This window comes from Nematostella vectensis, chromosome 4 (genome assembly GCF_932526225.1).
Source record: "Nematostella vectensis chromosome 4, jaNemVect1.1, whole genome shotgun sequence".
Taxonomy (NCBI): domain Eukaryota; kingdom Metazoa; phylum Cnidaria; class Anthozoa; order Actiniaria; family Edwardsiidae; genus Nematostella; species Nematostella vectensis.
The window spans coordinates 14,818,157-14,837,862 of record NC_064037.1 but is presented as its reverse complement, the minus strand read 5'-3'; the positions used below and the strand labels follow the sequence as shown (position 1 = coordinate 14,837,862).

At 37.5% G+C, this 19,706-nt stretch overlaps 3 protein-coding genes across 4 annotated transcripts; 1 reads left to right on the top strand and 2 right to left on the bottom strand.

The window, feature by feature from the left end:
- Positions 1–23: 23 nt before the first annotated feature.
- LOC5501111 (lysophospholipase D GDPD1) lies at positions 24–7,969 on the top strand. Of its 2 annotated transcripts, none has more exons than XM_001622412.3 (11): positions 24–259; positions 1,066–1,108; positions 1,288–1,423; positions 1,883–1,928; positions 2,597–2,721; positions 3,096–3,185; positions 3,611–3,744; positions 4,425–4,475; positions 4,795–4,846; positions 6,761–6,881; positions 7,736–7,969. In XM_001622412.3, the coding sequence occupies exons 1-11, from the start codon at positions 118–120 to the stop codon at positions 7,801–7,803; spliced, it is 1,008 nt and encodes a 335-aa protein (XP_001622462.3). In that variant the 5' UTR covers positions 24–117; the 3' UTR covers positions 7,804–7,969. The 2 variants fall into 2 exon arrangements, with proteins under 2 accessions (XP_001622462.3, XP_032225368.2); XM_032369477.2 differs by having other exon boundaries at positions 137–273.
- Positions 7,970–10,832: 2,863 nt separating this feature from the next.
- LOC116608235 (BTB/POZ domain-containing protein KCTD14-like) lies at positions 10,833–19,371 on the bottom strand. Its single transcript, XM_048726818.1, has 3 exons — positions 18,899–19,371; positions 18,151–18,547; positions 10,833–12,562 (listed from the first exon to the last, which is right to left on the bottom strand). Exons 1-3 carry the CDS (start codon positions 18,920–18,922, stop codon positions 12,114–12,116), a joined length of 870 nt encoding a protein of 289 aa, XP_048582775.1. The 5' UTR covers positions 18,923–19,371; the 3' UTR covers positions 10,833–12,113.
- On the bottom strand, positions 14,720–17,034 carry LOC5501110. The gene has a single exon (XM_048726817.1). The coding sequence runs from the start codon at positions 16,961–16,963 to the stop codon at positions 15,806–15,808; it is 1,158 nt and encodes a 385-aa protein (XP_048582774.1). The 5' UTR covers positions 16,964–17,034; the 3' UTR covers positions 14,720–15,805.
- Positions 19,372–19,706: the final 335 nt, after the last annotated feature.

Genomic DNA, 19,706 nt, shown 5'->3' with positions numbered 1-19,706 from the left:
TTGGGCTGCCTGTGCTTGCAGAAGCCTGGGACCCAATGTCAAATAAAAATTGGAACGCCGGTTCAGCATCTTATGAACGAGAAGATACAGTAACATCTTTGTTGAAGCAATCTCAAAATGTATACGATCGTGCTTCCTATAGTCCTTCCACTTATAGGAGGCTACATCGTCACTTCAGTCGTTCTTCTGCATTTTCCAACGCTTCTTCATCGTAAGAAAGAGATCAAGTTCCACTGCAAGCACATCAGTCACCGCGGAGGTAAAGCTAAAATGGTAAAAATAAGCTAACTATTCTTCGTCGAGATGTGAAGAAATGAACGTTGACATTTTTCGCGATATAACGAGATAACCCTTGATCAAAGCTGGCGATAAAATATCCGTGATCTGGCCTTTGGCTGTTTGGTGATGCTAGGGGCTTCTTGTTTTTTTAAGTTTAGTGATACAAAGGATTCAAATTTTCATGTTAGCATTACGAAAGGTTAGTTGATACTCAGACCCCCCCTCTCATCTAGACCCTCTAGGTAGAGTAGTTTATTGTCATTTTTCACTTCCATTACTATAACGTCCCCAGACGCCCATAAAATATAGGCCCAACTCCGAAACGTCAGAAAGGCGCATCCAAGCAAGCATCCAAGCAATGTAATAGAATTGACTCCATTGTCAAAACATCAACCTTGATTTCTAAACAATTTATAAACAAATGCTTAAACTCAGAAACATTTCTTATCAAGAAAGACACAAAATTCAGACTACAAATAGAGACAAGCAAACACAGATCAAGTCAGAAATAGATACCTTTTATAGAGCTCCGTCAGGTCCCATTTTACAGCCACCTTTACCTTGTACCTTATTGTTTCTGGTAATGCCATGCATAAATTTGTTAGTGCATTGGACAACCCTCACAGCCCCAGGGTTAGGGTTAGCTAGGGTTAAGGTTGTCAATTATATGGTCTTTTACAGTAGTCCTTATGGCATTTAGCCATGAAGCACATTATGTATGTACCACTTGACTCTATGCTTAAACTATTTATTTCATTAATGCATCTCATGTTTATTTGTTAACAGGTGCTGCTGAAAATCTAGAGAATACCATGACAGCTTACAAACAGTAAGTTGATTCGACCAAAGTGTTCTTAATATTTTGAGAGGGGGTACAGCCAAGATTTCTAGGTGTGTGGTGTTCTATATTTTGTTTTGTCACTGGTGTTTCTTGTAGGTATACCACCATTTTCATATTATAAGGCTACCCCTAATTAACTGATCGGATTGATTTGAATCACCCAACAGTGCAGTTCGTACTGGAACTCAGATGCTAGAAATTGATCTGCAGCTGACGGCAGACAAGCAAGTTGTTGTCTGTCATGATAATGACTTGTTGCGTGTAGCCGGTGTCAAGCAGTATGTCTCGGAGCTGGAATACAAGGTATGCCCTTGTCCATTCAGTGTCTGTGTGCTGACTACACATTATCACTGTATGCTGAGTTGGTTTTATGGTGAGACAGTGTCCCTCATCCCTTGAAACTATATGTGACACAGAACAGGAATGCTTACCCCCTAGTTAACACTATGCCAGCGTAGAGAAACGGCATGCATCGCTCTCGTGGCAAAGGCCAAACGCGGAGGCCCCCTTAAACGCTTAATTCCTATTCCTGTAGCAACGCACCATGGGTATGGTTTACGGTCCGGTACGGCGTCTGTTGTCCCCATCTGCGGCCGTACGAATAGGCTCAACAATTTCTGTACTTATCGTTATCAACAAGTTATGCAAATGTAAGGATGTATTATATATATACTGGCTGCCCTGTAATTCAGCTTTTGCTGCAATAGGGTTAATAAACACATTATCTATCTAAAAAAGATTTTATTTTTTTTACTATCTCAGGATTTACCACCGTTAATGGAAAGGATTCCAGTACAGTTCCATCCAGGTAGATAAAACTTTTTCTTAGTTATAAACCATCAAGCACGACAAAAGATTCTGAAAAATAAACCTTGTGCAGAGCCCTTAGCCAGAATGGGTTCGGAAGAACCTTCCACTCGACTGGAAGGTCTGCTCCAATGAAGGAAAATTAAATACCAATGGGAGCTAGGGCAAGCTACCTAAGAGAGATGGTCTGCTAAATTGGTAAATGAACCCCTCCACTTAAAAATCCTGGCTATGGGCCTTAGTGCCAAAGTATGAAATATATAATATGATTGAGCCTGTAAGTCTAGACCTTCATTCACGCCTGAGCATCATGCCAACATGTCTTTACCTGAACCACTGAGAGGTGATTTACAAATATTCTACATATTTTTGCCACTCTAAAAAATTAAAAAGAATCCATGGTATATCCATGGCAAGAAATGCTTTTGTACAGATGCACTGCAATAAGCCACACTAAATAGAAGAGTCATAGGGTTAATGGAACAAAAAACTAAAGTTACTGTAAATCCCAACCAGTCTTGCAGACCATCAAACAGAAACAGCTCTAAACTAATGATAGCATTTTGAATTATTGCTTGTGGTTTGCCAAAAGGCATAAACACATTCCACCTATTTTTTTCCATTGTTGATGCACTGTAACTCACATATGGTAAATTCCATTTATTTTAGGTGTGGTGTGTGAAGCAAAGAATAATGACCGCTGTATACCTTTATTAGAGACAGTGCTATCTGAGTTCCCTGACATGCCAATAAACATAGACATCAAATTTAACTCAGATGAGCTTATTGAAAAAGTGAGTATTTGCACTTGCTGACTAGGTGCCCTTAAATATTTTTCTGTATAACTGTTATTTCTTAAAAGAAAAAAAAAATTTAAGCTGCTTTGTATTGGCCAATACATTTTGAGCAGCAGAACTAAAACAACAAAAACAATAATGAAAAATAGTGTTTTATTAGCAGCAATTTTTGCAAACCAAAAGATTTATGCCAAACAAAGACAAGATCCAGAATCTCTTGGTTGCTAGGTGGTGGCATTTTGGGGATTCAGAAACTGGAGACTTCAGCTTTCAGTGTACAGATGATGCCTACATAAGCAGCGACTAGAAGTTGCTAGAAAGCTGTTATGCGATGTTGATTTATGCACTCAATTTTTGTGTTTATTTTACAGACAAATGAACTGATTTTAAAGTACAAGAGAGAACACCTTTGTGTGTGGGGTAATTTTAATGCAGACGTTACACAAAGATGCTACAATCATGTAAGTTAGTCTAATACAGTACACCTGAATGACACAAATTTAATTAGAAGAATTGATAGAAGGGGGGGGGGGGGGTAGGGAAGGTATGTTTGACCATGGACCATTACTTTTGGCCTTTCTACATTACTTTAGGCATTTGGGTTCCCAGTAAGCATTTTGTCCCTGTACTGGTTTAATTACAGTATCAGATTTGCTCTGACACAGCTATTAAACAAGGCCAGTCGCGCCACTATTTAATGCTCCAGAGTAAACCCGAGTCACACAAAGCATCCATTCTCATCAGCTAATTCAAGCAAGTAACCAAGATATTTTTAATTATTTTTTGTCAAAATTTTTATCCTTGGAAACCGTTGTATTTCCAATGATAAACAATAACAAAGGGAGTGGTTGATGGACATTTTTTAAATAAATAATTTCCTTTTCAGAACCCCAATATTCCTCTTCTGTTCTCCTTGAAACGGTGTGCAACTCTGTTACTGTTGTTCTACACTGGACTACTGCCATTTGTGCCACTCAAAGAGTCCTTCCTAGAAATCATGTTACCAAAGACGATGCTCAGGTACAGTAACATAGAGTCATACTTTTGTCAGGTAGCTTTGTACTTGCTTTGTAAATATCAAATTTGGATTTGTTTTAAGCTAATCAGCATAAAAGCTTATTTTGTTTGTTTATTTGACAAAAATGGGGCTTGCAGCAAATGGATTCTTTGTATGTTAGGTATAAACTTTCAAAGCCGTAGCAGGTCACATAAGATTGTGTGTGTAATACAGAAACATAAATAGAAATAACAGAAATATTTTTCATTCAAGTCGTTTTAAAATTTTCTAAAATATTGTGGGGCACGTTCTTAATTCAATTTGCACTTTGATTTGTTGAAAGAGGAAAAGTGGAGAGCTGTGAGAAAAACCATTTAAGCGAGGGCGAGACCCAACTCAACCCAACTTGGAACCGGGAATCACCACAGCCTTGGCGGGTGTCACAACATCTTGGACCTCATGAAAACATAATTTGTGTGAGAATGTTCATACTTTCTCTGTATTCACCCGCATTGGCTCTCTTTTTTTAACCGCATATACTGAATTTCACCCGATTTAACAAGATTCATGTCCAAGTTGGGTTGACAGCTATGCCAGATACTGTAATTTCAGTCAAATATGTGGCCTTCTAATGGAACAAAACGAACAAGAATTCATGCCATTCCATATTTTGATCCCTATTTTGTTTATTTCTATATGTTAGGCGGTTTGAAGTTCCCAGAACTATGAGAGCCATCTGCTATATAGTTGATTGGTAAGTTGACAGTGGAAAAGGTACATTCTTTACCAGTGCAAACAGTGGTACCTCTATTAAATAAGCAACTTCTTGATATGGAAAGTGGGTAGAAATGTGCATCACACTATTTAAAGGTGGCCGCCTAATAGAGGTACAAGCCTCACTTCTTTATTTTTAATCAGTAACAAATTTCAAGCAAATTTTAATCCAGTGTAGCATACTAAATTTGTGAGAGAATGTCACACGAAGACTAAAAAAAATTTCACTCTCTCTTTAACAGAATTGTTATACAGTAATGTCATGATTTATAAAAAAGTTGTTTATAATTTTTTTAAAGGTTAATGATTAGACCCACATTATTTCAGCATCTTGCAAAGAGGGGAATACAGGTAAAGTTTATAAAATGACCCTAAGGTCTAATGTAACTGTTTAGTCTTAAAGCCGCATTGTCACCAGTTTACTTCCGGTCGATTACCTAACAATCTCCGATGATTTTTAACAGAAAACGCGAAAAATATTTCAAAATATTGAAAGCATTGTGTTTACTGGAAGTTTATTCGAGGATGTGATTGATAATTTAGAGCGGATGGCCTCTTAAATATGTCGGATTTTAATAGATTCGTTTGTCTTTTAACGGTTGAGGTTTCCGTCGGACCTCCGGAAGTAAACTGGTGACAATGCGGCTTTAAACACAAATGCCCACTATAAAAGGGACTTGCCTTAGGCAAGATGTCATTTGCATTTGACTTCACTCAGTGCAGAGCTCCGTAGAGAGAGGCAAAAAAAACTATTATAGTAGAGCTCAAGATTGGTCGAAAACACATCATTGAAGTAAACACAGTCTATTTATTCGCCTTTAGTTATAACAAATGAAAACAAGGGGGGATTAGATAGGTTTTGAAGTAATTAATTTTGAAAATTTGTTGTTTGTTTGCATGTGCACCTGAATGACGACATTTCGAATGAGTGTACGCACGCTGTATTTTAATTTTATTTTTCAATTCAAACAAGCGTGCATTGTGTTTAATTTCTCAATGACAATTTTTGCTATTGTTCTTGTAGAGAATAGACTCCGAACACTTTTCGAAATGTGCTTGATAGTATGGCTTTACTTTTTGCCATGTTTTCTTCTGGCAGTTTCAGATGTCCTCACTTAATTAAGTCTAGCTTTGAATGGCGATGACTTGCACGAGAGCTTGCAATAAAGGGGGCAGAGCTATCCCTTTTCTAGCACCTGTTTGTGTTTAATTAAAGATGTCATGACCACTAAGTTTCATATTGTACAAGACAATACCAACAAAAGAAAACACCTCCCAAACTCCTGAAACAACTATCTTATCAGGGGTGGATCCAGGTTTTGGAGTGAGTAGTTTCCACCGAAACACCAACAATAGGGGTGTTTGGGGGCATGCTCCCCCAAGAAAATTTGAAATTTCAAGCTCTATAAATGCCATTTTCTGCATTTTCAGAAAAGTTAATTACCCCAAAAAGAACAAAAAATCATGCTATCATACCTTGCTCTACAAAAAAATATCTGGTATCCAAACCGGTGCCACTGGTCTATGTCCAATATAGCTGCCTACTAACTGTCTTTGAGCAGGAGAAGGAAAAATGGTACTTATAGATGGCAAGCCTGTGGTTGGTCCTTGGTCCAAGAGTTTTCAAGATAATAAGGAAAAAAAATCCAATATTAATATTATATGTCATATACAAAAGATATGTACAAATTATAGACAATATGATTTGAATAAAAACTCCCCTATTTCATCCTTGGGGACTGCAGTAACTGGAGCTCTGGAGAAAAATCCAACATTGTTACCATAGTTTAAAAGAGAGAAGTACTGAATGATTATAAAAAGAATATAATTTGAAAAAAGCTCCCCTTTTTTATCCTTTGAAACTGCAGCTTCTGGAGCCCAGGGAAATGTTTGTAAACCATTTGAGCTTAACATGAAATCCCAGTGTCAATAGAAAAATTGTAATCATCACTGAATAAAAAAAAAACATCTAGAAATGACTTTTTAAGAAAGTTATACAGGCACCAGTTTGAGTTTCTGTAGCTGTTATGTCCTTATATTTGTAAGAGGAATTCACAATCAGAAAGAACCAGTTTTGTGAAATGACGTGAAGGGGGATGCAAGAAATATAGCAAGAAAAGACAAAAGTTGTAACTCTTATTTTAAGCTAAAAATTTATAGGAAGCAAACAACATGGAACCATAGCTTCACAAAATGCATTTGCCTCACTTACTGTATTAATCCGGTAAAAAAATTATGTTATGATTGGAATTATTTCTTTTTCAGACATTCTTATGGGTACTGAATGAAGATGATGAGTTTGAGTTGGCATTTGAGAAGCTAAAGGTTGCTGGGGTGATGACCGACTACCCATCTAAGCTATCTGAGTACCTAGAGAAGCAACATGGTGAGAAGAAAAAGCAATAAATCAATATGCCAGTTTTGTAATTTGCAATTAGACTTATTTAATCTTATTTATTGATTGAGAAATTTGTCAAATTTATGTAGTTATGTACAATTATTATACACTATAGCACATAAAATCGTATATAAATCTTTTAATAATATATCTTTGATGTCATCTCTGAAGTGTTACAAATAAATAGAAAGTATTAAAGATATTTGTTTGATGGGTTGGTTCTGATTGGTCTAAGCCCTTTGCATTTATGTCAAGAGTAGAAACACCTAAAGGTTGCACTAAAAAATCAATGTAACCCAAAGTACTTCATGGTTAGCATATAAATGGCTGAATCCTGGTCCATGAAAGCCCTGGCAATGTTCACAGGATACCTGGACTTGTTTTTATTTTATGCTTATTAATATTTTATACCTTGAAGCCCTGTGGGTAAGCATACATGGATTCTCCAAGTGCAACCTTAATTGAAATAGGAGTAAACTGCACATGATCAAATGATTCATTTTTTTCTTTTAGAAAATGTTTGAGAACATTTCAACATTCCCTATGGAGAGAATTTCCTGATGATTCATCTCGAATCCCAGGGTCTTAGCAGGGGGTGGGGTACTGGGGGCATGTTCCCCCCCCCCCTCCCCAATATTTTTTATTTTTTTTCTGTATTGTGCCCCACCCCTATCCCCCCCCCCCCCCCCAATTTTATGTGGCCTGCTATGGCTCTGAGTCCCGAGCACCACCCAATCCTGCGGGCCTGCTTCTGATTATAAATCAAACCCCTTCAGATGCCACGCTCTTTTTTCCGTAGTTTAACCTTTTCCCTAAAACTTCTTTTAACTATTCTTTCAAAGGATTAACAGAACTTGGTAATGAGCCTCTATTGGCCAATGAGCAGCCCCAGTATCTGGATGGAAAATGAACTGGTTCTAGCTTCATGTTTATGGAGTAGGAAGTGTACACCAGGGTCAGCTTGGGTAGGGAATGTTCGGTTGCCCAACTCCTATGTAGTCAACATATTGGCCAATGAGCAGTTCCATTATGTTTACTTAATGTGAACGAAATAGGATGTGTACACCTGGGACGGCTGGTGGTGTTAGGGTGCCCAACTCTCACATACTCAAAATATTGGCCATATGGCATCCCATCTCTGTATGTATAACAAGAATGACAGCTTCTTGTAGAATTTTATTTTTTACAAAACTACTGTTTACAAATATCTAGTTTAGTAAAAACAATCAAAATAGTTTTATGTTACATGCATGTATGCATGTTTCAACCAATGTAAATGACGGTATTTTACTAACCTGTAAAACAGTGATTGTCAACATTAATAGTGATAGTTATAGCTAAGGGAATACAAAGGAAATAATCAAAGGGATTGGAGATTAGCAAAGTGTTATTAAGTTTGTTTTACAGGTTAATAAAAACCACTCCTCTTTCTTTTATAGTATTGTCAACTCTCCTTTTGTTTATTATACTTTCTGTAAAGTAGGGTTTATGAATACTTCAATCTCTACACTATTTAAAGTCAAATCCCAAATTGTATTATATATTTTAAAATGTTAAAAGCATGAAATATAAAATTGAAAAAAAAAATCACACAGACAACGCGTTAAAAGGTGGGAACATACAGCCTGCAATCTTAGAATCTCCTCAGAGATAATATTTTTGAGTACTCTTGCCAAACATAGAAGGGGCTTTTTTGATACATTTTTGGACAGAACTTGCTTGGGTTAAATATGCCTTGCTGTTTTTTTTGTTTTGTTTGTTTTTTGTTACACAAGCACTCAGTGGACTCAGACTTAGTCAGACAAATTAGTCAAAATAATCAAGGTAGTTGATGTCATTGAACCCCAATATAGATGGCCACTTTGGTATCATTAGTACAAATATCAGTTAAATACTGTACTGTTATATACATTCCAAGATATATGTGTAGAAAACTGTAACATTAAATAATATATCTGATCAGTAGGATCATGGCCAGGAAGGGTTGGGAAGCCCCCCCCCCCCCCCCCCCCCCCCAACTCTACTGGAAGATAAGATTTAATGGAGAAAATTGAGTACAACTGCGAGCTAGGACAAGCTACATAAGAGAAAATGGTCCACTCAATGGTTAAACAAAGATTGAAATCCTGGCTGTGAGCCTGGATTGATCATACGTTTCTTTCCAAGAGAAGAATACCATACAGCGAATAAAAGATCATGTTTTCTTCACTATAGTTGTGAAAAGTATCTTGCTTTTGACAGCCTTTGCCATTCAAAAGTCAAATAATTGCTTTTATTGTCAGAGTTATCATATACATTGACAAAATAGTGTAAAGCTGGTTTTCAAAACATTTCCATCACTTTCAAGGAGGATTTTATAGATAGCTGAGAGAACATTACAGCACAAGCGATAAAACTGTGACTTCCTAAAATATGTGTGGAATATTTATTGTCTTCTAAGGAATCTGATGCTACAAATCAAACGCTGAGACTTGTTGAGACATATTTCTATTCGAATGAAGAACTTGCAGAACAAACATTCCATACATATTTCCAGTGTTCACGGTTTTACAACTTTTATGTAATGGCAGTTTTTTTTGTAAATCTTGGTATGTTTATAATAATTTTCTTTCATTGTAAGTTCGCCTGTATGGGGTTTTGTTCAGAAGAAGCAAGTATCACAGTTTTCTTCATTATTAAATGCCATATGCCTTCACCAACCATGAAGTGACCTATAATTATAGAATGCATTTGATGCATATAAAATAATTATGTTTTGTGACAATTACTGCCTGAAGTTCGAAGTAAAAAATGTTAATCTGCAAAGAAATAATATCTTCAACTAGATATTGCAACAATTTTATAGACACCTCTAAAGAGGAACACAATTGGAGTTTACTTCAATCCAAGCAAATTCATGGCTTTTTCATGTTATGCTCTAAAGAAATCTTTATTCCACCTTGCATCAGTCTTTGGCTTCTCCATGAGATCGTAGCTTGAATACTAGATACATCTCCTTATCACACTTGTCATTTTAAGATAACCACAGCTTTTAAAGTTCATTGTTCTTCAGACTACCTACTCTATTATACTTTACCAGACAAAACAAACTGATGTTAATGTCATTGACACAGCTGAACTGTCTGACTAGTGGCACAGTTCACTTCTGATTCTATTTCTTAAAATATCCATTCTCTCTTTTTCTCTAGGGTAATTAATTAGTTAATTTTTAAAAAATGTACAGTCTCGCACAAAGATAACTGTTGGGGTTTGGGTTACCTGTGGACGCGTTCTTTGTTTTCAGACACTTGAATGGTTTTCCACACCAGACAGTGAATAGAGTTCTCGAAGCGTTTCGAATCAATGCGAGTTTGGCTCTTCATTGTCATAGGTATCATCATCTTCGTCATTTTCTGGCGATGTTTTAAACATTTTTAGTGGGACTTCACTATCCGAGCCAGAGGTTTCGGATTCCTGGTTTTCTTGGGGTCTGGCCCATGCATCGTCTTGAACCGGCCGCTTGCCCCGAATGTCCTCAGCCCCACTCTCCTTAGCGTACAAACACGCTCTGGTTTCCTCGATATTTTTACTCAACTCAACGACAAAGTTCTTGAGGGCGGGGATGACTTCATTCTCCCATCCTTCCTTGTCAAAACTGTACATTGTCTCTTTATGGTCCCGCCTGAGCCGTTCCAAAAGTACCCCTTCTTCCTTGTTAAATAAAAACATATATGTTTGTAGCTGAATCAAGTCGTACTCCGGTTGCATAAACTTATTCTTTCGATTTTTTACCTCGACAACTTTGTCGTCTAACATTCCATCAATCCGACCTCTAATTCTCCATTCGATGCCATCACAATCCACTGTTTCATCGCGTTCGTATTGTATCAAATCCACTTTTTTCCCCCGTTCTTCGCCGAGTCTTTTGACGGCCTTTCCTTCCAATTTGACGCCCCTTTCTTTAGTAAGTCGAGACTCGGTGGCCTTGATGACATCAGGACCGGTTGTACCTGCGTTAGAACAAACCTTTTTTGCTACCTCTTGTACAAGCAAACTCTCGTCCTTACACAACGAGTCAACAGCTTCATCGAGAGTACTTTTTGTAACTCCAGCATTCTCGATAGTTCGTAGCTCTCGCTCGTCGGGAAAGAGTTTGTTCTTTAACGCTTTCAAAATTCTATTAAACAGCCTTCTAATAGGCTGAGATGGCGACAGTATTATATGCTTTAGAGTTTCAACAAACTTTTCCTTTTCCCAATTCTCCTCCAAAGCTAACTCCAACCTTGCTTCGGCATCGCCCTCTATGAACTCGTTGACAATCGAGGAAACTTCGGCCTGACAAACTGGGACACGCGCATTGGCAAAGCAAAACGATTCCTGATGTGACCGATGCCATGCCTTCTGCAAAGTATCTTTTCTTCGCTGGTAAGGATGTTTACCAACAGCGCTAGCTACTTCGCTCGCATTTATACATATTTCGACACGTTTATGAAGACAGCTTTCCGCCATCTTGGATTTTACATCGGTCGTTGTTTGTTCGTATTTGGCGGGACCACAGGGGGGTACAGTACTCCCATGATTCACTGCGAGGGGAAGCTATCGAGGGGGGGGGCACAGGAAACAGAGATAACAAAACACATAAAAACCTGTAAATATAAATATAAAGAAGTTGATGATAGATGAGAATTTCTGACAATTTCTTTTTTTTTATTTACAATTTTGCATAATGTATAAACTTCTAGCCTATTAATAAATATTATCTTGTTATGCCCTGGCATTTTTTAAAAGCTTTACTATTATTTGTTGTTGAATTTTTAATAGATTTATGTTGATTTTTGTTTATTCTTTTTTTAATCTGTATAATTCTTCTCCAGAAGACCCAATATATTTAATAAATAGACTTTGAGTTTGAGTTTTTGAGTCAATAGATAGTCAATGAGAACAAGTAGTCTAATTGTTTTAGTATAAATCCACTCACATACTACCTTTGAAAAAATTACGATTTTAATAATTCGCAGTCGGTTCAATAGACAGTGAGTACAGAAGCCAATCAAATTGCGAGATTCGTGATAGTATGTGAGTGGATTAATAATAACATTCAATATATCATTTAATCCGAAACTGTGTACCTTATATCTCACAATTGTCCTAATCTATATTCAATGTCTAGGGAATACCTTGTTTTGTGGACCTAATATTACAAATGTGGAAAAATGAATTATGGGTGGAGTGGTCATTATTTCACTGGTCTTGGACACCATAATGGTTGTGTGCCTGAGGTCCATGAAGGAACGACCAACGGAATGCCATCTGATGAAGGTACCCCTTAATATCACACCTGGAGCATTTCCAGGTGTGTGATGAGCGACCACTTACACAAAAACCCTCATGTCTTAAATCCTTTTCCAAAACAGATGTAAACAGTCGAACATCCTTAATCTCTTTTTCTGCAATTATAAAATCTACCATTGGAATCTCAGGTCCTATAAAGAAACCAAGCCGGCCTCCCTCATCAGAGCAGAAGAAGTTGTGTTGGTAGAATTCCTGCTCCTGCACTCCAGTGGTACCAACGTGCTGTGTTGAAATGGTGTGCTTACAATCACTTGTTGCAGTGAGAAAATCTTCCTTTGAAATGTACCTGACACATGTCACCATGCAATCCTGACCAAGCGAGTACCTCAAGATGTCACCATACTTTTGTCGAACAGTTTCCAATATAGTCTGTTTCCACATATAAATCTTTTAATAATATATCTTTGATGTCATGTCTGAAGTGTTACAAATAAATAGAAAGTATTAAAGATATTTGTTTGATGGGTTGGTTCCGATTGGTCTAAGCCCTTTGCATTTATGTCAAGAGTAGAAACACTTAAAGGTTGCACTAAAAAATCAATGTAACCCAAAGTACTTCATGGTTAGCATATAAATGGCTGAATCCTGGTCCATGAAAGCCCTGACAATGTTCACAGGATACCTGGATTTGTTTTTATTTTATGCTTATTAATATTTTATACCTTGAAGCCCTGTGGGTAAGCATACATGGATTCTCCGAGTGCAACCTTAATTGAAATAGGGGTAAACTGCACATGATCAAATGATTCATTTTTTCTTTTAGAAAATGTTTGAGAACATTTCAACATTCCCTATGGAGAGAATTTCCTGATGATTCATCTCGAATCCCAGGGTCTTAGCAGGGGGTGGGGTACTGGGGGCATGTTCCCCCCCCCTCAATATTTTCTTAATTTTTTTCTGTATTGTGCCCCACCCCTATCCCCCCCCCCCCCCCCCCCCCAATCTTATGTGGCCTGCTATGGCTCTGAGTCCCGAGCACCACCCAATCCTGCGGGCCTGATTCTAAATCAAACCCCTTTGGATGCCACGCTCTTTTTTCCGTAGTTTAACCTTTTCCCTAAAACTTCTTTTAACTATTCTTTCAAAGGATTAACAGAACTTGGTAATGAGCCTCTATTGGCCAATGAGCAGCCCCAGTATCTGGATGGAAAATGAACTGGTTCTAGCTTCATGTTTATGGAGTAGGAAGTGTACACCAGGGTCAGCTTGGGTAGGGAATGTTGGGTTGCCCAACTCCTATGTAGTCAACATATTGGCCAATGAGCAGTTCCATTATGTTTACCTAATGTGAACGGAATAGGATGTGTACACCTGGGACAGCTGGTGGTGTTAGGGTGCCCAACTCTCACATACTCAAAATATTGGCCATATGGCATCCCATCTCTGTATGTATAACAAGAATGACAGCTTCTTGTAGAATTTTATTTTTTACAAAACTACTGTTTACAAATATCTAGTTTAGTAAAAACAATCAAAATAGTTTTATGTTACATGCATGTATGCATGTTTCAACCAATGTAAATGACGGTATTTTACTAACCTGTAAAACAGTGATTGTCAACATTAATAGTGATAGTTATAGCTAAGGGAATACAAAGGAAATAATCAAAGGGATTGGAGATTAGCAAAGTGTTATTAAGTTTGTTTTACAGGTTAATAAAAATCACTCCTCTTTCTTTTATAGTATTGTCAACTCTCCTTTTGTTTATTATACTTTCTGTAAAGTAGGGTTTATGAATACTTCAATCTCTACACTATTTAAAGTCAAATCCCAAATTGTATTATATATTTTAAAATGTTAAAAGCATGAAATATAAAATTGAAAAAAAAAAATCACACAGACAACACGTTAAAAGGTGGGAACATACAGCCTGCAATCTTAGAATCTCCTTAGAGATAATATTTTTGAGTACTCTTGCCAAACATAGAAGGGGCTTTTTTGATACAATTTTGGACAGAACTTGCTTGGGTTAAATATGCCTTGCTGTTTTTTATTTTATTTTTTTTTTTTACACAAGCACTCAGTGGACTCAGACTCAGTCAGACAAATTAGTCAAAATAATCAAGGTAGTTGATGTCATTGAACCCCAATATAGATGGCCACTTTGGTATCATTAGTACAAATATCAGTTAAATACTGTACTGTTATATACATTCCAAGATATATGTGTAAAAAACTGTAACATTAAATAATATATCTGATCAGTAGGATCATGGCCAGGAAGGGTTGGGAAGTTCCCCCCCCCCCCCCCCCCCCAACTCTACTGGAAGATAAGATTTAATGGAGAAAAATTGAGTACAACTGCGAGCTAGGACAAGCTACATAAGAGAAAATGGTCCACTCAATGGTTAAACAAAGATTGAAATCCTGGCTGTGAGCCTGGATTGATCATATGTTTCTTTCCAAGAGAAGAATACCATACAGCGAATAAAAGATCATGTTTTCTTCACTATAGTTGTGAAAAGTATCTTGCTGTTGACAGCCTTTGCCATTCAAAAGTCAAATAATTGCTTTTATTGTCAGAGTTATCATATACATTGACAAAATAGTGTAAAGCTGGTTTTCAAAACATTTCCATCACTTTCAAGGAGGATTTTATAGATAGCTGAGAGAACATTACAGCACAAGCGATAAAACTGTGACTTCCTAAAATATGTGTGGAATATTTATTGTCTTCTAAGGAATCTGATGCTACAAATCAAACGCTGAGACTTGTTGAGACATATTTCTATTCGAATGAAGAACTTGCAGAACAAACATTCCATACATATTTCCAGTGTTCACGGTTTTACAACTTTTATGTAATGGCAGTTTTTTTTGTAAATCTTGGTATGTTTATAATAATTTTCTTTCATTGTAAGTTCGCCTGTATGGGGTTTTGTTCAGAAGAAGCAAGTATCACAGTTTTCTTCATTATTAAATGCCATATGCTTTCACCAACCATGAAGTGACCTATAATTATAGAATGCATTTGATGCATATAAAATAATTATGTTTTGTGACAATTACTGCCTGAAGTTCGAAGTAAAAAATGTTAATCTGCAAAGAAATAATATCTTCAACTAGATATTGCAACAATTTTATAGACACCTCTAAAGAGGAACACAATTGGAGTTTACTTCAATCCAAGCAAATTTATGGCTTTTTCATGTTATGCTCTAAAGAAATCTTTATTCCACCTTGCATCAGTCTTTGGCTTCTCCATGAGATCGTAGCTTGAATACTAGATACATCTCCTTATCACACTTGTCATTTTAAGATAACCACAGCTTTTAAAGTTCATTGTTCTTCAGACTACCTACTCTATTATACTTTACCAGACAAAACAAACTGATGTTAATGTCATTGACACAGCTGAACTGTCTGACTAGTGGCACAGTTCACTTCTGATTCTATTTCTTAAAATATCCATTCTCTCTTTTTCTCTAGGGTAATTAATTAGTTAATTTTTAAAAAATGTACAGTCTCGCACAAAGATAACTGTTGGGGTTTGGGTTACCTGTGGACGCGTTCTTTGTTTTCAGACACTTGAATGGTTTTCCACACCAGACAGTGAATAGAGTTCTCGAAGCGTTTCGAATCAATGCGAGTTTGGCTCTTCATTGTCATAGGTATCATCATCTTCGTCATTTTCTGGGGATGTTTTAAACATTTTTAGTGGGACTTCACTATCCGAGCCAGAGGTTTCGGATTCCTGGTTTTCTTGGGGTCTGGCCCATGCATCGTCTTGAACCGGCCGCTTGCCCCGAATGTCCTCAGCCCCACTCTCCTTAGCGTACAAACACGCTCTGGTTTCCTCGATATATTTACTCAACTCGACGACAAAGTTCTTGAGGGCGGGGATGACTTCATTCTCCCATCCTTCCTTGTCAAAACTGTACCTTGTCTCTTTATGTTCCCCCCTGAGCCGTTCCAAAAGTACCCCTTCTTCCGTGTCAAATAAAAACATATATGTTTGTAGCTGAATCAAGTCGTACTCCGGTTGCATAAACTTATTCTTTCGATTTTTTAGCTCGACAACTTTGTCGTCTAACATTCCATCAATCCGACCGCTAATTCTCCATTCGATGCCATCACACTCCACTGTTTTATCGTATTCGTCTGGTATCAAATCCACTTTTTTCCCCCGTTCTTCGCCGAGTCTTTCGACGGCCTTTCCTTCCAATTTGACGCCCCTTTCTTTAGTAAGTTGAGACTCGACGGCCTTGATGACATCAGAACCGGTTGTACCTGCGTTAGAACAAACCTTTTTTGCTACCTCTTGTACAGGCAAACTCTCGTCCTTACACAACGAGTCAACAGCTTCATCGAGAGTACTTTTTGCAACTCCAGCATTCTCGATAGTTCGTCGCTCTCGCTCGTCGGTAGAGAGTTTGTTCTTTAACGCTTTCGAAATGCTATAAAACAGCCTTCTAATAGGCGAGGAAGATGGCGACAGTATTATATGCTTTAGAGTTTCAACAAACTTTTCCTTTTCCTTTTCCCAATTCTCCTCCAAAGCTAACTCCAACCTTGCTTCGGCATTGCCCTCTACGAACTCGTTGACAATCGAGGAAACTTCGGCCTGACAAACTGGGACAAGCGCATTGGCAAAGCAAAACGATTCCTGATCTGACCGATACCATGCCTTCTGCAAAGTATGTTCTCTTCGCTGGTAAGGATGTTTACCAACAGCGCTAGCTACTTCGCTCGCAACTATACATATTTCGACACGTTTATGAAGACAGCTTTCCGCCATCTTGGATTTTACATCGGTCGTTGTTTGTTCGTATTTGGCGGGACCACAGGGGGGTACAGTACTCCCATGATTCACTGCGAGGGGAAGCTATCGAGGGGGGGGGGGGGGGACACAGGAAACAGAGATAACAAAACACATAAAAACCTGTAAATATAAATATAAAGAAGTTGATGATAGATGAGACTTTCTGACAATTCCTTTTTTTATTTACAATTTTGCATAATGTATAAACTTCTAGCCTATTAATAAATATTATCTTGTTATGCCCTGGCATTTTTTAAAAGCTTTACTATTATTTGTTGTTGAATTTTTAATAGATTTATGTTAATTTTTGTTTATTCTTTTTTTTAATCTGTATAATTCTTCTCCAGAAGACCCAATATATTTAATAAATAGACTATGAGTTTGAGTTTTTGAGTCAATAGATAGCCAATGAGAACCAGTAGTCTAATTGTTTTAGTATAAATCCACTCACATACTACCTTTGAAAAAATTACGATTTTAATAATTCGCAGTCGGTTCAATAGACAGTGAGTACAGAAGCCAATCAAATTGCGAGATTCGTGATAGTATGTGAGTGGATTAATAATAACATTCAATATATCATTCAATCCGAAACTGTGTACCTTATATCTCACAATTGTCCTAATCTATATTCAATGTCTAGGGAATACCTTGTTTTGTGGACCTAATATTACAAATGTGGAAAAATGAATTATGGGTGGAGTGGTCATTATTTCACTGGTCTTGGACACCATAATGGTTGTGTGCCTGAGGTCCATGAAGGAACGACCAACGGAATGCCATCTGATGAAGGTACCCCTTAATATCACACCTGGAGCATTTCCAGGTGTGTGATGAGCGACCACTTACACAAAAACCCTCATGTCTTAAATCCTTTTCCAAAACAGATGTAAACAGTCGAACATCCTTAATCTCTTTTTCTGCAATTATAAAATCTACCATTGGAATCTCAGGTCCTATAAAGAAACCAAGCCGGCCTCCCTCATCAGAGCAGAAGAAGTTGTGTTGGCAGAATTCCTGCTCCTGCACTCCAGTGGTACCAACGTGCTGTGTTGAAATGGTGTGCTTACAATCACTTGTTGCAGTGAGAAAATCTTCCTTTGAAATGTACCTGACACATGTCACCATGCAATCCTGACCAAGCGAGTACCTCAAGATGTCACCATACTTTTGTCGAACAGTTTCCAATATAGTCTGTTTCCACATGTAATAATCTTCTCCGAATGCTGCTTTCTGTTCATCTAAACGGCCAATGGGTATAACTGCTGGATAACATTCCAGCATAGCCATGAGTCCTTCGATTCTGTAGTACTGCGCTTCGCGGTATACCTGCATCGCGACGGAAGCGGGCGGGAGCTGGGATGGGTCACGCAAGTAGTTTAGGAGGAAACCGAAGTAAGTTCCGTCACGGTCAATAAAAAAACGTCCTTCGCTGTCTACGTCTAGATTGAAGCGTCCGCTGAACATTGACGCAAGCATCGAGTCTTGGTCTTTCTTGAGGGTAGAGAGACGAGTTGTGAAGAAATGTCCACCGACATTTAAGGTTACAACTGCTGGAATCTGGGGGAAATACAAAAATAATCAAAATGGATAAAGAAAAAAATATTTTTAAGGTGAGATTCGGCTTTATTTTCTTGATTTTTTTTCTAAAAAGATCCCAAATACGCTTATCCAACTTCAAAACAACAGAAATAGTTATTCCCGATTCGATGCACAATTACAAATCTAACTTAAAGATAAGAAATGCGCTTTAAAATGTTCAAAAAGTCTAATAAAAGCGTTGTTTCTACAAAATGGCACAATTTTATTAGATTAATATAAAAAATGCTAGAATTAGAAAGAAACTACATATGAACCAATGTTTTCAAAGAGCAAAAAAAATTTCCAAACTATTTTGACAGTTAATCTTACTTTTTGTATATCTTCCGATCCCATCTGAAATCCGTTTGAATTCCACTTTTTCTTGTTGTTTTTCTTGACTTTTTTGGGAGACCTGTACCATGGAACGATCGGCGCTGCTCAACCCAATGACTTCTACCGGCCTTTGCTTCATTTGACGGCTTTATACCAGGTAATTTGCATAGAGCTGTGACAAATTCAGTTACCAACACGCAACCAAATCACGAAAGGTTTTTTACCCCGTAGGTAATTTATTCATATGTATAAATCACGAAACCAAAAAATCGTGGAAATTTCTGGTAAAAAAACCCTGATAAGAAGAGATACAAACTTGTGTTATTTCTACCGATTTTGTAAATAATTCCAGGTAATTTTGTAGAAAACTGACCTGTAACTGGTGTTCGTGAATTAAAGCATGTGGTTTTATGTTGCGTGTCTTGGGCTCGGCCGAGTGTTAAGGGTGGAAATAGGGGCCTAGGTACTAGAGTTTATGGATCACGTAGTGACTGGCCTCGCGTGCGCACTAAAGCTTAACGTTTGACTTGCACTAAAGCTGAACGTTTGACTTGAAGATATTTTGCTTTAAAAATATCTACACCGTGCTTTTCAGTGTTCTGGTGGCTCACATTGATAAGGCCAATCTATATGCGAATAACCGCCATACTCTTCACGCGTGACTGTATGGTGCTAAAATCTAAAAATAAACATAAGGAATTTTGATAATTACCCTAACAAGAGCCAGGAAGAGAAAATCACGAATTAGATTTTCTTAAGAAATGTTATTCGGGATTGAACGAATCTTTGAAAGCGTCTAAAAATA

Bases quoted from the DNA above. Each gene is read 5' to 3' on its own strand.
- LOC5501111 (XM_001622412.3), top strand. From the start codon at position 118: ATGTATACGATCGTGCTTCCTATAGTCCTTCCACTTATAGGAGGCTAC. The intron at 2,722-3,095 runs GTGAGTATTTGC...TTTATTTTACAG, and splicing joins CAGATGAGCTTATTGAAAAA to ACAAATGAACTGATTTTAAA. The intron at 3,745-4,424 runs GTACAGTAACAT...TCTATATGTTAG, and splicing joins TTACCAAAGACGATGCTCAG to GCGGTTTGAAGTTCCCAGAA.
- LOC5501110 (XM_048726817.1), bottom strand. From the start codon at position 16,963: ATGGCGGAAAGCTGTCTTCATAAACGTGTCGAAATATGTATAGTTGCG.
- LOC116608235 (XM_048726818.1), bottom strand. From the start codon at position 18,922: ATGGGATCGGAAGATATACAAAAA. The intron at 18,548-18,898 runs GTAAGATTAACT...TATTTCCCCCAG, and splicing joins GATCGGAAGATATACAAAAA to ATTCCAGCAGTTGTAACCTT. The intron at 12,563-18,150 runs GTGACATCTTGA...GACAAAAGTATG, and splicing joins AACTGTTCGACAAAAGTATG to GTGACATCTTGAGGTACTCG.